The 18,252-nt window shown below is 34.2% G+C and overlaps 1 protein-coding gene across 5 annotated transcripts in view; it reads right to left on the reverse strand.

The window, feature by feature from the left end:
* Positions 1-610: 610 nt before the first annotated feature.
* Positions 611-18,252, reverse strand: part of LOC106868475 (uncharacterized) — a 75,350-nt gene continuing 57,708 nt past the window's right edge. For 4 of the 5 annotated variants that reach the window (XM_014913752.3, XM_014913755.3, XM_014913753.3 and 1 more), the window contains 7 exons: positions 17,663-17,767; positions 16,536-16,656; positions 15,041-15,111; positions 12,710-12,924; positions 10,863-10,988; positions 9,435-9,521; positions 611-2,065 (listed from right to left, as the gene is read on the reverse strand). In XM_014913752.3, the coding sequence (XP_014769238.1) occupies positions 2,003-2,065; positions 9,435-9,521; positions 10,863-10,988; positions 12,710-12,924; positions 15,041-15,111; positions 16,536-16,656; positions 17,663-17,767 (788 nt within the window). In that variant the 3' untranslated portion in view covers positions 611-2,002. The remainder of the gene's footprint in view (positions 2,066-9,434; positions 9,522-10,862; positions 10,989-12,709; positions 12,925-15,040; positions 15,112-16,535; positions 16,657-17,662; positions 17,768-18,252) is intronic. The other variant, XM_014913756.3, reaches the window with a different exon arrangement.

Raw genomic sequence — 18,252 nt, forward strand, 5'->3', positions numbered from 1 at the left:
TCAACCTGTCCAACCCATGCCAGCATGGAAAGCAGACGTTAAATGAAGACAACAACGATGATGATGTACTCATGAAAAAGTGAATGATTCACATAAAACAGATTTTTACTATGATCTTCTAAGCAACCTCACCAGCTCAACTATCCTGGTTTTATATTTTTATTCTTTTACTGTTTTCAGTCATTTGACTGTGGCCATGTTGGAGCACAGCCCTGAGGGGTTTTAGTCAAACAAATCGACCCCAGGACTTATTTTTTTTAAGCCTAGTACTTATTCTATCAGCCTCTTTTGCTGAACTGCTAAGTTACAAGGACGTAAACACACCAACACCATTGTCAAGCTGTGATAGGACAAACACAGATACAAAGACATATACAGACATTTCTGCAGAGTAGTTGGTATGTTAAAATTATATAATGTGAATGGACAAATAATGTCATAGTTGTAATGGGCAGATAACCACGAAAGTTACTTTAGAAGAAATAAATCAAATCTCAAAAAAAAAAAAACTAACCATTATATGCAAGATGTCACTCGATGAAGATACACCAAATAGAGCTGTAATTCAAAAGCCATTCAAAAAATGGAAAAATGAAACATCAAAACAATGAAGATTTTAAGTTTTTTAATGTTTTCCTTTAAATTAAAACCATTTCATAATTGCAATTTTTCATTTTTTCTGGAGTACTGTTTAAATGTCAAGCAGATGTATTTTAGTTCTTATTCTATTAAAGGTTGGTTGATTTACAGAATCCTTGTAGTATTTAGTTATACTTTATATTCAGAGTTAAATACCAAGGTCCACTCATTTATCCAAGATCAACAAAGTACTAATTAGTTATGGGAGATTAATTTAACTGACCAAAGAATTTGTAGCCTTGTGCCAATGTTAGAAATCAGTATTTGATTCAGTTAACATTGGATATATTTAGCCACAAATATTGCTCAATTCTCTTCCTCTTCACATTTCACTTTCAATCTTACATTTTTTTCACTCATATTAACACATTTCAAGATCCCAGATTGAGGAGAATAACTAACTTGGAATATTTGTCTTGATTGTACAAAATATCTTTTTACAGTTAAAAATGTGGAAACAAAACATTTGTTGCCATTAAAATTTATCCAGCTACGAAACGTTTTACATGAAAATCTGGATGTTTGGAAGACAGATAAAAATAGTAAGTCATGCTAGCATGGAAAACGGACATTCAATGATGATGATGATGAAATAGGAAACACTTTCAAATCACTTTCATGTCGCAGAAAGAATGACTCATTTAACATTCCAATAGCTTTCAGCTTTATGGAAAACAAGTTGTGAAGTTTGACACACAATACACTGATTTATTATGCATAATACCCAACTTCTCAACCTCTTGGCTAGAAGCATCAGCAAGCTTTAGTTATTTCAAACAGGGATAAATGGAAAACAAAATCTGCCACAGTTTGAGAGATGATTGTAAAAAAATGTTAATTATCTATGTAAAATGCTTTCTAGAGTAGATTTTTGTTGAATCTTTTTTTGGGGAAAAAGTTATGCACTAGAAAATATATATTTTTGTTGGTCCAAAATTAAGAGTTTATGTATTCGACAGTTTCTATTTTTATGCATGTTCTTACTGATTTCTACCCTTTTGTTCACATAGAAACCCTTTGGTTCACATAGAAAGGGCAATGTACTCAAAGGCTGTCCAGAGACAGCCAAATTCAAATTGAGTTTATTTATAGTTTAAAAAGTTTAGAAACAAATTAAAATATTTAGAAAAAAAACCTTCAGGTAAAAGAATATATATATTAAAATATATAGAACAAAATAAAAATAGTGAAAGAGGGTAGAGATTTGGATAAATAAATATTCAGGGACAAAAAAGCAAACAAAAAAAACCTTTGCTAACTTTCACTCATTCATCAGTGTTAACATTTCCCTGGTATACTTCAGATTCAGATTACACAAGCATGGCCCAAGATACATTAACAATTACACTCAAAGATGCTCAATTCAAAGACTTGTTTGTGTGAAATTTCTTGTTCTCAAGGGTTTTCTTTCAGGCTGAGGTTCTTGCTGAAATGACAATTTTTAAGTTAACATTAAAAGCCAAAATATTTAATCAGTTCTAATTACAAGATTTCAAAGATTCTGTAATAACGGTATACAACAATAAAATTAGTACAAAAACAATACAAAAAGTGGAATATTTTGTTGCAGTGTGAAGTAGAGGGAAATTAAGATTTGCAGCAGTGTTCTTTGTCATTTCTTTAAGGCAAGACCAACACCTCAGATGTAGGAAAACACTCCTAAATTGAAGATGCTCTCACTCAGCGGGAATAAAACCCAGGCAAACCAAATATGGCATACATCAAGAACAATGTTAGTTCTATCAAAAAAACATAATATTCAAATTTTCATATCTATTCATGACCTAATTATAAATTCAAAATGACCGACAAGGCAAACATACCCTTATTTTAGGTCAATTTTTCTACTAAACTATCAAATATAATATGCTTTAACTTGGAATGCCAACAGATTGGGGTAGACTAGATACTAAATCAAAGACACTGATGAAGTTAGCTTAGATTTCATTGTGGGGTCGCTCATAGCCATATGCCGCAGTTCAAGCGATTTTGACCCCTGGGTAGTAGCAGTCAAGTGTCTCTGGAAAATGAACAAATGAAGTGTATCTAATCACACTAGGCAAATATCAAAGTAATACATGCAAAATTTCAGCCTATTACATCAATTATTCTGAGATATCGTGACCTAAAGATTGCTACTCATAGTCAGAAATGTCATTTTGAGAAAAACGCAGAAAATACTGGAAATGGCTGATTTTACAACTGCCCAACTACACAAGGATAATATCCACATTTTAGTGAAATATTTGCAGTTTTGCACAGTCTGATAATGCCCAGAGGCATATCCTTTGCTATTTTTCTGAGATTTTGCTATCTGAAATCGGAGGTATTAGTCTTGTCTTAATGAAAGGTGCTCAAAAATATTAGACTTTTCTTCCCCATCATAACTTACTTGATGTGATATGTTATATATGTAAAAATCATCAAAAGATCTCATGCATCACATGAGAAGTGAAAACTTTTGTAGATGAATTAAGACACCACGTGTGTGATAGTGAAATTGTTTATATTTGTTCTCTGCATTCTAAACAAGGTCCTATTTGTTTTAGTCCCATCTTCTCTTTAATACCAACATATTTTATTGATATCTCTTAAAGATGAATCTGTTTTGCAATACAAGTTGAATTAAAACTGAAGTTCATCATCAACATCATTGTTATTTAATGTCTGTATCCCATGCTTGAATGGGCGAGAACAGTTTGATAGGAACTGATGTGTCCGAAGACTGCATTGTGCTCCAATGTCTACTTTGGCCTAATTTCTGAGTCCTTCCTAACACCAACCACTTTACAGGGTGTACTAGATGCATTTTTCATACCACCAGCACTGGTGATGCTGCCATGCAGTTTCCAAGACTATAAACCCCAAGAAAGACAGCTTTATGCAAGGAGATGAGAAGTTAAAGTATGAGAAAGGGGGCTAGAGCAAAACAAGTTTCTTGCTGTAAAGAAATTTAGAATAGGGATAGAGTAATTGAGGAAGAGATAAATTAGTGGTGAAGAGGTAGCAGTGTGAACCCTCGAGATATGAGGTGAGTAGAAGTAAACGAGAGCAGAAGAACTGGGAGTGTGGGTAGGGAGAAGTCGAAAGAGTGTATGGGAGAGTGTGAGATGGAGAATGGCTGAGGTAGTGAATATAATGGAAGAAGAACTAGTGCTGAGTGCATAAAGAAACTAGCGAAGAGTAGGTGACCATTATAGAAACTGAGTAGGGTTGAAGGGACAGATATAGTGAAAGGTGGGAGGATGACAATGATGATGAGGGTGAAGAGTGACAGAATAGTAATTATGATACAGTAGACAAGGGTGAGAGAGAGATTGATTGATTTATATGTGTGAATCAGGACTTCACAATTTTGTCCTCAGCCATCCCATGTACAACTATTACTATCCTCATTGTCGATGATAGTTTCAAAATTACGAGAAAGTTATAGATAGAAATAATCTAGAAGTTGTGTTAATGGGGAGCTTACTTTTATATCAACAACTGTGTCTAATTACAACAGCAACAAAAACAATAATGAGCAAATATGAAAGGGAAATGTTGGTTCAGCAATCATACAAAGGTCTTTTTTCCCCCCTGCATGCAGCCCAGACTGTGCATGTACACCATTCCACATGTATGAACAGTAATTTGTACTTGCAGGACCCGTGAATATTTCATGGAATTAATGTTAAACCTTTTGTGTTATTTCTGAAAACTTTATCCAAAAAATCTGAAAGTATAGTGTATGTTGTGTCTGGAAAGATAGTTGCTTATCTGCTACTCATTGAAAAGTGTAAGAAATTGGAATATGATGATTACTTAATGCGCTTTATATACTTTATGCACAACTTTATAATACACAGCACTCAGTATAAATATTCACTCTTATTTTTCCATTTTTCCCATAAACCAACAAAAATATCCCATACATATGGTACAACCTTTAGTTAAATTGCATATTTCTGTCATGTAAATAAGTGTGAATATTTCATGGAATTACACTTATGTGCATGCATTAAGTGATAGGTGATATAAAAAACTTAGTTCAATTAAAAAAAAAATACTTTTCACTATCTAATCACTACTGCCATCCCAGCACCTCTCTCTCTTTGCTTTTCTTTAATCTCGCCATCAGAACATCACCCCTCTGCTAAAATTATATTTTTAACTCCTCTATATCATCACTATCTTCAACTAACTTTTTTAACCACATAATAAATATTACATTCCTCCTACCCCATGTCACGGATGCTTCTCTCTCTCCTTTGTCTTTCTCCTCTCTTTTCCTTCAACTAACCATGTGAAAGCGTTACAATTACATTGCCTCTACCTCACATCATGGATGCTTCTCTCTTCCTCTTTTTCTCTAATAACATGAAAACATTACTGACCAGCTGAGTTACGGAATGACAAGCAAAATTATTATATGATTGGAGACATATTTGTACTTTGTACAGTCTCTAACACTTCAGGACTATGGAAATCTAAAGTTTTTGGTGCAATTTTAGTTATGTGATATACATATGGTCACCATGAAAGATTGATAACTATAAAGATTAGTATTTCAATGGAGAAGAGAATTAGCTGTATTAGCTAATTGTAGAGACAATAACAAAAAATAGAAGCTAATTTAGAATCAACAACAATAAAGATCACAAAACTGGCTAAATTGATTTCAAGAAATAACAGGGTATGGCTAAGTTCAGTATTTGATTTACATTTGCTTTTGGAAAATTACAAATGAAATATAAATACAAATAAAAAATAATAATAAAAAATGATAGAAAAACTTTGGAAAGTACTCCTCTCCAGTTCTCAAGAAAAACAAAAAATTGTTATAATATTTGGGGTTGGAAGAATTTCCTGTTAACAATCACAATACAAAATAAATAATAATATTGATTTCTTAGTTAGGCATAAAGTGACAGACTAATGAATGATGTTAGCAGTTAGAGAATTATTTAAATATCAAAACTTTTGAATAGTTTCAGTGTGGTGTCAGAAACAGACATTGATAACACTTAGCTAAATAATAATTATAAACCATTTTAATCAATAAATATATTTATCAGAATACTCCTTATTAGGCTCTAATGAGTGTGGGTATATTATGTAATCTGATAATTCCTAAACAGAAAACCTCAACAAATTCAGAAGCATAGAAATCTCTCTCTCTCTCTCACTGGGTAGCCATGTACCCTCTCTATAGCAAGACACCTATTTCTCTGTTACACTAAGCTGTCATCATATGATACTGGATCACCTTCTCTAATGCCCCTTCCATTGAGACAAGACACCTGCTTCAGTATCTCTGTCACAAGTTCTCCTCCTCAAATGCCCTGCCCCTCTCACAATTCCTTGATTTGTGAGTTACAGCTGGATGCCCTTCCTAACACCAACCACTCCAAGAGTGTATTGGGTGCTTTTACGTGCCACCGGCACGAAGGCCAGTCAGGCGGTACTGGCAATGGTCACGCTCAAAATGGTGTATTTTACGTGCCACCTGCACAGGAGCCAGTTCAGCGGCACTGGCAACATATATATATATATATATATATATATATATATATATATATATATATATATAGGACAGTTTAGTCCTTCAGGTCATGCTTAAATAAAGTTACACATTTTTCATAACTGATCTTAGAAGGCACTAACCTTCAAGTTATTTACTAAAAATATATAATTTAAAACCCTTTTCTCGCCAATACACTCATACTTCAATCATTGGAGGCAAAATAACCCATAAATAGCCTTCTAAAAGATTTATCCATACCAAGCACTTTAGGGTGTGGTGGTCATAAAACTGATTAGAACTCTAGCATTTGATACCTCCACCATAACTCAAATTTGTAGTCAAACTTATTGGTAATGTTCTAAGATAACAAAGCAAATTGTTAATTGTACAATGTTTCTGCTAGCCTCTATGCTAAACCATATCTTCCTAATCATATCTATTTAAAAAGAGGCCATGAAGATACTGCAGTATTGTGAGGAGAGGAATTATCAATTCTTTCCTTTGTAGACACACTATTGTCATGGTCATTTGTAGTCACCATAAAATATGTTTTCCAAACAAGTTTTATGAAATAAACAATACAAGTGCAAATAACATGAGTCTAACATCACACTCAGCCTGTCACACAACTCTAATTGTAAAAAAAAAAAAAACCATACTTTTATAAAAAGGTTTTGTATTTTTCTAAATGTCTTTCAACATCTAATTTACAAGTCAAACAACAGTTCTTGTGCATGAGAATTGAAATTGTTTTAAGTAACACCATGCTATTTGCTATTTATAACTGACCAGATCTACACCAAATGCACAATATATCATTTTAAATCCACATCCCTTCCTATTGTTATCTCTGCAGTGCCTCACTCCCTTTTTGGATACATATCTTGCCTCATGCCCCCCCCCCCTGCACACACACACACACCAAGTCTCTTAATTCGTATGAACAATAAATGCTTTAACCTTTTAGCATTCAAACTGGCCATATCTAGCTCAAATACTCTAAATGTTTTATGTTCAAACTGGTCAGATCAAGCTTCTAACACCTGCCCTACAATGTCATTCTAGCAATAAACAACCACATCATTGCTATGAGATAATACATAACTAATTCAAAACAATATGAATAAATGAGTATTATATTTGACTAATCTGAATGCTAAAGAGTTAAGTGACCCAGTTATCCATATTTTTAGACTTTAAGGGCCAGAAAAGTCAGTAAATAATATCCTTGCTTTTTACACATACACCAATAAAACATTTCAAGAATTTTGTTACTTTTCAATATTGGGTTAATTCTGGGCAATGTTTATTATTTTGACATTATTTTAAATGATGCAAAACAACATAAGTATTGATTACTAATAAGATCCAGAATCAGCTTTCAGCTGATGGAATAAGAAATACCCAGCAGGTTCTGGTAATAAGGATAGAACTTGTGAAATAAAAACGTCACAACATTCAGTATTTTGTAATAGGAATGTCAATACGGAATTAGTGGTTAAGTTAGGGCAAATGAAAATCTTACCATTCACTTGTGGGCTGAGACAGAATTAAACAAAAACACATATTGTATATATACACTGATTTCAAATTTTGGCACAAGGCCAGCAATTTCAGGGGAGTGGGTGAGTCGATTATATGGATCCCAGTGTTCAATTGGTACTTATTTTCCTAACCCTGAAAGGATGAGAAGCAAAGTTGACCTTAGCAGAATTTGAACTCAGAACATTCTAATGATTCTGCCAGCTCACTGCCTTATTGTATATATATATATTTATTTTGAAATCTAACATGTCATGTGAGATAACCTGCAACCGAAACTAGATGTATTCCACTTAAAAAAGATGAAAAAAAAAAAGTGGAAGACCACCAAAACCAGCTTATGTTCTATTTTCTATGTTGGCAAGAGTGAAATAAATTTGCTTAATGGCCATATTTGCCATTATCTCTACCTGAACTAATTTCAATGTGATCAATTTAAATATTCTCTTGTGAAGATCCTATCATTTCAATATGTCAGCATAAAGTGAACAAGTTTGCAGTACAGTATATGTCTGAATGTTTTGATTCTGCATAATCTTTCACAAGACCCAACATCCTCAAATGTGGCCCATGGTTTCTTCCTGACGACTTGGTTTTCTTGCTTACACCATGGATAGCTTCCACTCTGTTTGCAGAACCCTGTTAATTGGCAGGTATTGCCAATTGCCCCCAAAGTTACTTCTGTACATATTGCAGAATTCAGTCAATGTAAAACTGTTTTCTGGTTCTTTACATTCAGTTTTTTGTGCACATAATAGACTATACTTAGCCCGTTTCAAACAGAAATTGGTCGTCCTTTGGAAAAGATTCAGTTAATATACATTGCAATAATGATTTTAAAATGAATTATTTGGTGTTAATAAGTTAATGCATGTAGCTCAATTCAGCCCACCCAACCTGAGGCTAGTAGGTGAATGAGGATTGGTGATCAGAAATAATAGGTGAACAAACATTAAGCTACAGCCAAAAAGTTAAATGGTTTCTAGATAATTATATATCATCTTCTTTCCAGTCCACCTGATACATTAGTCTCTTCCAGTATTTCATACCTACCAACTTATTTTCAGTAGACATCCACTTACAGATATGGAAAATGGATATAAACTAAAGAGTTAGTAAAGGTTTTTGGGCTCCTTTGACCTAAGTAAACCATATAAATAAATGACACCTAATGAGGAAGGTATATTTTGAATATCTCACTAATTCTTGCTAACATTGAAAATAAAACAGAAAAGGCCAATGATGGTCTCGAAAAAAGAATTCAATATTTAACAAGAATGAAATTTCTGAGAAATAGCAAAACAAATATTACAGTAATTAAAAAAAAAAAATCTTTTTTCTTAAAGCTGAGCTCTAAAGTGAGTTAATTTGATGAAATATTTATAAATAATGGTAGTAAATAGAAAATGCTTTCTAAAATTTAAATGCTAAAGGCATCAAAGGAAATAGTGTAGCAGCCCTAGTGACTTGCTGCAATAGCAGAAGATGTTAATAGAAGCCAGATAAAGAAAATCTACTGTAATACAGAGTCAATGGGAAGAAGATGTAGGGGAGAATCAAAATCAGGTCAATTATTGATCTGAAGAGAAATCACTAGAATGATCTTTAGGGTGAAAACTCTTTGTACAATTGAACTTCTTCAAAACAAAATAGACATACAAACATTGAACACACAACCATACAAATGTTAAACACACTTGAACATAGATTGTGTAACATATTTTTCCTTTGTTCATATTTAACTTACTAAAATTGTAGACCGCCCTTTCTGTCTGCGACGAGCTAATTTGGGTGTGTTGCTTATATCAAATGCCATGCTTGGTCGGCCAGTATACTGAAAATGAATACATTGTAAAAACCTTAAGAACTTAGTTCTATTCATGATAAAATAAAAGATCAGACAGAGCATGCACACCAAAATAACCTTTTATAAACATTTCTAAGGTTTTCCAAAATTTTCAATGGGTTTACATCAAGAAATAACAAAAACATGGCAACCATGTATCTTTGGGGCAGGACACATTTTTCTTTTTATGAATTCATTCTCCATGTCCTCAAAGAAATTAACATTCCACCAAACTAAGATGCCTAAATTAAATTAACACAAAGTTGAAACCGCTTTGTGACTCAATAAATACTACTTCCTTCTACACACTTCAAAATGGCATTCATCCTGCAGTAGAGATGCCACAATGGCTGTGTGTGTATGTATGCAGGACATTAAACTGTATTCAGTGATGAGGTTCCAGTTCAGGAGTTCTGGAGAGTATGGAGTCATTCCTTAATTACTATAACTGCCAGGTTTGTTCTGTCAGGATCCCATCTATGGGTTAAACAGATTTCTCAGGGATAGAAGAGGCTCCAGTTATTTTTGACAAAACTGTGGGGAAGGCAGCTCTTCTAAGAGAAAGATACTCTGATATAAAACTTGCAGTCAAAATAGTACCTGTCATCTTGCAATGCTTGTCACTGGAACCTACTATGGTAACTGAGAGAGTGGCAAACGTGTTGTACTTAAAACCAATGACATACAGATAGCTCACAATAATGTGAGACAGCTATCATCTGACAAGTTGAGGCAATCTTGTATATATGTGTATCATTATCCTCATCATCATCATTTAATGTCTGCTTTCCATGTTGGCATGGGTTGGACAGTTTGACATGGAGCTGGTCAACTGGAAACATATAAGTTGGTTGTGTTATGCAGGAATTCATCATCATTTAACATCTGTTTTCCATGCTGGCATGGGTTAGATGGTTTCATTGGAGCTGGTAAGCTAGAGAGCTGCACTAGGCTCCAGTCTATTTTGGCTTGTATGGTTGGACACCCTTCCTAACACCAACCACTCTACAGAGTGTACCGGGTGTCTTGTGTCAATAGTATGGGTGCCTTTCACGTGTCACCAGTATGAGTGATCTGTATGTGTCACTGGCATGGGTGCCTTTTACATGTCAGCAAATATGAAAATAAATAATTTTGTCTTTAGCATGCAAAATTTCAGAGTACAAGAGCATCATATAGATATTTCAGTGCAATGATTCAAAATTAAAGGATCATTTATTAATCTTTTGTTTAAAACTGTATGTATGAATTTATTCAGTGGGGTTAGTAGGGATTTTTATTACATGCTATCACGAGTGTGTTTTGGCATGAATGTCTGAAAGATCTCACCTCCTTCTGCCCAACGGGTGACTTTATTCGTAATCGTTTATCAGAACGGGGTGTGTTTTCTTCATTGATTTTTTTAATTCTCACTTGCTGTAAATTATTTTGAACTCCACTTTTAACATGTCTTTTCTGAAGATTCAAGCAAAGGAAGGGGTAACAAACAAAAAGTAAAACAAACATAACAATACAAAACAACCATTAATGGTAAATTTTACTGTCTAATTGATTCCAACATTAGCACATGGCCTCAAATTTTGGGAGTTAGTGAAATCAATCCCAGTACTTGGCTAGTACTTTATAGATTCTAGAGGGATGGAAAGGCAAAGTTGACCTGGGCTAGATTTGAACTCTGAATGTAAAGAGCTGGAAGGACTATCGCATAGCATATTGTCCTATATTCTAATAATTCTGCTAACCCACCATCCCACTTAACATTATAAGGAGAAGGAAGCTGGTTTATAAAATCAGACATATGAAATAAGAACTTCCCTGGTTGAAAGACAAGAAAAGTTAGCAATAGGAAGGGCTGTAAAACAAAACCTCAATAAAAACATTTGTCCAAACTGCGCTAGCATGTAAAAAAAAGGATGTCAAAATGAATGCTACATATATATATATATATATATACACACACATCAGATGTCAAAATGATTGCAGAGCAATGTGACATAACACACCACCAAGTCTGGGAATGGAAATCATGATTGTGAGATTGTGAGTTCAACACCTTAATCACTAGGCTATGCCTCTTCATTATGCAAGTATATATATATATATATATATATATATACATATATAATAATAATAATAATAATAATAATAATAATAATAATAATAATAATAATATTAGGGATAAAATCCAAAATTACAGGTAAAAACTCAATTAAAATCAATTTATTAAAAATTAAAATTAAATTAAGTTTCACAGAGTAAAATATATAGTTTTAGGGAAAAGAACCAAGGTTCATGAACTCATCGATGAAAATACACTATCACATATAAAAAAATTAATAATTAAAAGAACAATAAATGAGTATAATATAATACAAAGTACATATCATAAGATAAAGATAATATTATCTTTATCTTATGATATTTACTTTGTATTATATTATACTCATTTATTGTGCTTTTAATTATTAATTTTTCTATATGTGACAGTGGATTTTTTCATCGATGAGTTCATGAACCTTGGTTCTTTTCCCTAAAACTATATATATATATATATATATATATATATATATATATATATATATAATCATCATCATTTAATGTCTGCTCTCCATGCTGGCATGGATTAGACGATTTGACTAGAGCTGATGAGTTGGAGAACTGCACCAGGTTCCAGTCTGATTTGGAAAGGTTTCTACAGCTGGATGCTCTTCCTAGTACCAAGATGCCCTTCTTAATGCCAATATATATATATATCTATGTACATACACACACATGCCCTTTCTAATGCCAAATAATGTCTATATATACGTATGTACACACATACATAATATGTACAACCACATAATGTATAGCATTGCCTTGGTGTTAGTGCTCAATTGAATCTGTCTTCGACAGAAACAAAAGTAGAACCAGGATATCATTAAGTATACGAATTAATATATATACACACAGACATACACACAGGAAAAAGGGGAATGGAGATGGTAGGAAATTGAAAGCAATTAGTGTAAGATAAATTGCAGGTGAAGGGAAAAACTGTGAAGCTAAAACAAAAAGGAAAAAAAGAAAAGAACTAGGGAATGACTAAAAGAAGCAGAAATATAATAGCAAGAACATTTATAAAGCAAATGGAGAAACAGAAAGTAATGGCAATAGTAGAATATAGAGTATGTTACCTGAGAAACGACAGGACTCTTCCGTTTGCGTTTGCTTGCAGATCTTGGCAGAGTGATGTCAGCTTTAAATGGACTTGGAATGTTTTGCAGCTCAGCAGGATATGTTGAACGAAGGTGAGCAGGGACCATAGTGTTTCGTCGCTTAATTTCAGTGAGCCGACTCCAATCATAAGTGTTAGGTTCATCCTCACATGCAAACATTTTGCCACAACCAGCTGAAAATAAAATGCAACAAGAGTGATTTTGTGACATTGCAGAAGATTGGATTTTGCTATGAGAGAAGATTCAACAAAGTTGTTTGTTTTCTCACAACTTTTTTGGCTGTCTAAGAAAGCTGAATTGCAACATTCGATTATGTCCCTTTATTCGCGCGCGCACAGAGAGAGAGAGAGAGAGAGAGAGAGAGAAAGAGAGTCCTGAATTGTAAATAAAAGTGATCACGTGTAAAGTCTGCCTGCTTGACTTATCATTGAAAAACAACATGACAAGGATGTAATTGTTTTTCTCGTTTTTGAAGGAATGGTCGGTGTCCATGGCCTGTGTTATCTTTCTGACAACACTGGTCAGACTGATATGATTAATGTTCACATTTAAATATTATTTTGTAAGAAAAAGTGAGTAGGAGAAAATTTCAGAGAGTAACAAATTTGGGAATACCAAATTATGGAAATAGTTAGTGTAGGGTCTAAAAGTGGATTAGATTATTTGGGTTATTGGAAGAGATGCATGGGCCTTGGTGGGAGATAGTATGCAAGTAACTAGGTTCAGGGGCTGCTGTTGTTGCTGCAGTTAAAGAGGCAGATTAAAGAGACAGCATGTCTGTGGGCTACAATTAAGCACAAACATAGCTGTGAGTATATGATATTCACTTTGAAACTACGTGGTTTTGGATTCAGTTCCGCTGCATGGTACATTGGGCAAGTGTCTTCTATCATAGCCCTAGATTGACCAAAACCTTGTGTGTGGATTTGGTAGATGTAAGCTGAAAAAAGACTGTGTGCGTATAAGAGAGAGAGAGAGAGAGAGAGAGAGAGAGAGAGAGAGAGAGAGAGAGAGAGAGAGAGAGAAAGAGTTCATATTTTCCCCTATCTTCATGTGTGTTTGCTGGCTATAAACAATGACCTTGTTGTTTATGTACATGGTGTTGTTGGTTTCCAGTTCTTTGTGTAACTATGTCTGTGCTATTGTCTTGTAGACTAGGAGCTTATTACTTCACCAGGAAACAAGTGGTATCAGGAAGGGCATCTGACCATAGAGAACTGCTCTAATGAACTTTTGTCTGACCCATACAATCATAGGAAAGAAGATGAATGCATGTGTTTGTGTATATTTGAGTTTGCTTCCACGAAAGTTGCAATCAAGGAGGTGTTTTAAATAGTCTGCAGAAGTGAATTGAAAGTTTCTTATGGTTATATTTTGGAGAAAGAGCTGTTACTCCACCAAGCAGACTCATTCAAGCTATAGAACGTGGAATTGAACTGTTTATTAGGGACTCAATAAACAGGTAGATTTCCAGCATTGTGATGTAAGATTTAAATTTATGAGCTTGCATTCAGTGCACCAGCACCTTAGCATACAGTGAAATCTGCTGACTGACAAAAGTATCAAGACATCCAATATTTAGATCAGCCATGAGCAATCTGCAGGACTTTCTGAATGGAATGTCTAATGAAAAATAACCTTGAAATTTTTAGTGTGACCCACCTGATGACGAGTCATGTCTCATGCAATCCACTTTTCAATAAAGGTTACCCATGCCTAATTTAGATGAACCAAAAGAGGAATAGTTCTAGACAATGGAAATTTTTTTCAGGGGGCTAACTTTTGTATAATCTGGGGTTTCAACTATCAAAAATACTATACTGAACTCCAATAGTGGATAGTCAAGTATATTTTTGGTATTGTAGGGTACTGCTCAAGGACTTATAACAGACGAATTGTAGACAGGAACTTTGCTGTGGGTTAGCTGGTATGCGGTGAAGAGAACTTCCAGTTAGTTGGGATTTCTCCTAAGAACAAGATGACCTATTGCTTTCGCCCAGATGTATTCAACCAAATGAAACTAAATAAATCTTTCATAAACATACTCTTGTTCATTTTCTTTTTGCTTACTTCAATATGTGAAGTGAGAGCTGTTGTTCTTGTGGGATCACTAGTTATAGCTTTTGTTAAGCTATACACACAAAAAAAAATCAATGGAGAGTAAGAGTGTGTTTATGAAGGATTTACTTAGTTTCAGTATTCTTTTCATCAATTCTCTTTCACTCAGAAGAGTGATGAAAGGAAGGGAAATAACAATTGAGCAATTAGTCTGAGTAGATGGATACTTACAAGGTACTGGTGTCCTTGATGAAGTAGAGGCATTTGAAGCAACTGACTTTATGCTTGAAGTACTATACACACTGGAAGAGATTAAATAATACATCAACTGTTTAAAATGCTGTAAAGAATAACCTTACTTAAATATCAAGTGGAAAAAATAAAGGAAACACATAGGAAATGATAAAAAATTCTTACATGGACAAGAGATGCAGGTATGGTTGTCTGGTTAAGCAGTTTGCTTCCCAGCCACATGGTTTCAGGTTCAGTCCCACTATATGGCACTTTGTGCAAGTGTCTTCTACTATAGCCCCAGGCTGACCAAAGCCTTTTGAGTGGATTTAGTAGATGCCCATCGTATATATGTATTTATGTGAATGTGTGTTTGTGTCTTGACTATGCATGATTGTTGTAAACGAATGTTGTTCATTTCCAGCATTCGATGAAAATGTGTAAATATACAAGGCAGGCCAAAAGTCATGCACCGAAACTTACTACTACTACTACTACTACTACTACTACTCGTTTTGTTCATTAAGTACAAGTATGTGGGTATTCATCATTATTTCATTCAATTTTAGAAAAATTGAAGCATGTCTTCGACAATTCTGGAGTGTATTGAACTTTTTTTGTGTGACTTTTGGCCTACCTTGTATTACCTTGCTTGGAAACAGATATGAGTTGGTGACAGGAAGAGCATCTGATCATAGTAAATCTGCCTCAATAAACTCCAGCTAACCCATGCAAGCACAGAAAAGTGAATGTTAAAACAATGATGGTGATGATGCATAGAACCACAAATTTTGGAAGAAAGAGTCAGTTAAATAAATCACAGTGCTTGAATGGTACTTTATTAATCCTAGAAGAATTAATAGTAAAATTGACCTTGTTCTAATATGAACTCAGAAGTCAAAAGCATGTCAATAAATACTGAAATATTTTATCTGGTGTTCTAGTCATTATCAAGCATCAACACATAACGTCTATATTCCACACTGGCATGGACAGAATGGTTTCCCAGGATCTGACAGGTCCAAAGACTGAATTGTGCTCCAATGTCTGCTTTGGCATGGTTTCTATGGCTGGATGCCCTTCCTAATATCTGTCAGTTTACAGCAAGTAATAAGTGCTCTTGTTGTGGCACCAGTACTAGTGAGATTGTAATGCAGCTTAAAAGACTAAAATCCCTTTGATTGAGTGAGACTACAGTAGAGAAGGGGACACAGAAAAGAAAAGGTTTTTTGCAGCAGAGGAGCTACATTTACATGGGTACTAACATTATAGAAGAGAGGGTGGGAGTGCAGGTGGATGGAGTTTGTGAGAGTGTATGAGAGAATAAAAGCTGGTTTAATGATTATGCTAATATTCAATGCTCTTGCATTAGCAACATAAAAGTATCCCAAGCTGGACTGTAAACCATAGATGAAAATTCTATGAAATACTATACAGCCTAAGTTGTAGATAGAAATAAACTTGAGTGATATAATCAAATGTTTAGCCAACCAACCTTATTGGGGATATGTTATAATCTTTTACTTTCATCTTGTTCCATGTGTTACTGGTTCTGGACCTCAGTTCATAAGGAGCTTTTTTCATTGTGCTTGAGGCTGGGCTTTCCAAAGAGTCGTCTAAAATTTAAAAGACAAAATTACCAAATCAAAATTGTTCATGTTATGACTAATCTATGTTACAATAAGAACTGTGTTTCTCTGTCTAACCATACACCCATCACATGCTATCTTCAGAGCAAGATGATTTTCAAATAATTTTTTTTTTAATCTTTTAGTCAGGAGAAAAATTAATATTCAGAATACTCATTACCTGATAGCCAAGGGGTTTACTTAGATTTCATAAATTTTCTTTTCATAATTGCTGTTTATTCAAGCACATTTTATTCAATGAACGACCAAATATGAATGAGCAAAGCAAATTTCCAGCAGAGAAGCAACAGAAATATGGTACCAAGCAAGGAGACAGAGAATGAACGAAACAGAAAACGAAGGCAAGCAAATGCAGCTCAACAAAGACAAGGACAACTTTCTCAAGAGCAGCAAGAATGCATTTTGGCTCAAACATGTTGTGCAACATGGATAAGCATGTGAATAACATTTTCACAAACAGTGTGAAGATATTTTGAAACAAAATGCATAACACAGAGAAGCATGAGAACAACTTCTCAAGAGCAGTGAATATGCATTTTTGCTCAAAATGCTGAGCAACAGTAAAATACAGCAACAACCTTCTTAAGAGCTGTGAGACTGTATGTTGGCACAAAATGCTGAACAGCATAAAAAGCATAATAACGTTCTCAAGAGTAACACGAACAGTTTTAGAACAAGATGTTGAGCAGCATTGTCAAGCACATCAGGGACTTGCTCAGGGAGAGCAAGCAACCAATAGCTTAGAATGAAATTGTCAAAACAACTGTTGAATGTTACAAGACAATATGACATAGACTTGATACTGGAATTGGCCGTCAATGTAACCTGTCGTAGTTGTGGTATGACTTAATGGATGTGAGATGCCATCATTGTAATGCATTAATGCTCATAGAAAAGTGCACTAGGAGGAACATTGGCTAATTGTGATTTTGGTCAGTAAATGTAATAAGTAAAACAAGCTACACATACTTACTGGCCCAGTTTAGTGATTGAGAATTGTTAAACAATGCTATTTCTGCCTTCTCAAGCTGTTCATTTAATGTCACAATTTTTCTCTTCAAATCTTTACATTCTTTATCTGGAAATGAAACACAGTAAAATAAGTGTTGAGAATATGGTCCAATTCTTAAAATAACAATACAGCTTTATATTTATGAAATTCACAGCTACTCAAGTTCCTAGAGTGATGAGCAACTAGTTGAAGGGTCAAAATTCATTTCTCCTTCAGAGAGCTGTAGTGAATGGTTTAAATTTAAATTCAAAAGGGAGATTTTTATAATGATGCAAAACATTTAATCTTGTGTCTAGGCATGGCTCTGTGTGGTATGTGGTAAGAAGCTTGCTTCTCAACCACATGGTTCAGTGCCACTGTGTGGCACCTTGGGCAAGTGTCTTCTATTATAGCCTCAGGGTGACCAAAACTTGTGAGTAGATTTGGTAAACGGAAACTGAAAGAAACCCATATATATATATATATATATATATATATATATATATATAGATAGATAGATATGTATGTATGTATCTATGTTTGTGTGTCTTTGTGTCGGTCCTCCCATCATT

Source organism: Octopus bimaculoides, chromosome 11 (assembly GCF_046866305.1).
Source record: "Octopus bimaculoides isolate indiv1 chromosome 11, ASM4686630v1, whole genome shotgun sequence".
NCBI classification, from domain to species: Eukaryota; Metazoa; Mollusca; class Cephalopoda; order Octopoda; family Octopodidae; genus Octopus; species Octopus bimaculoides.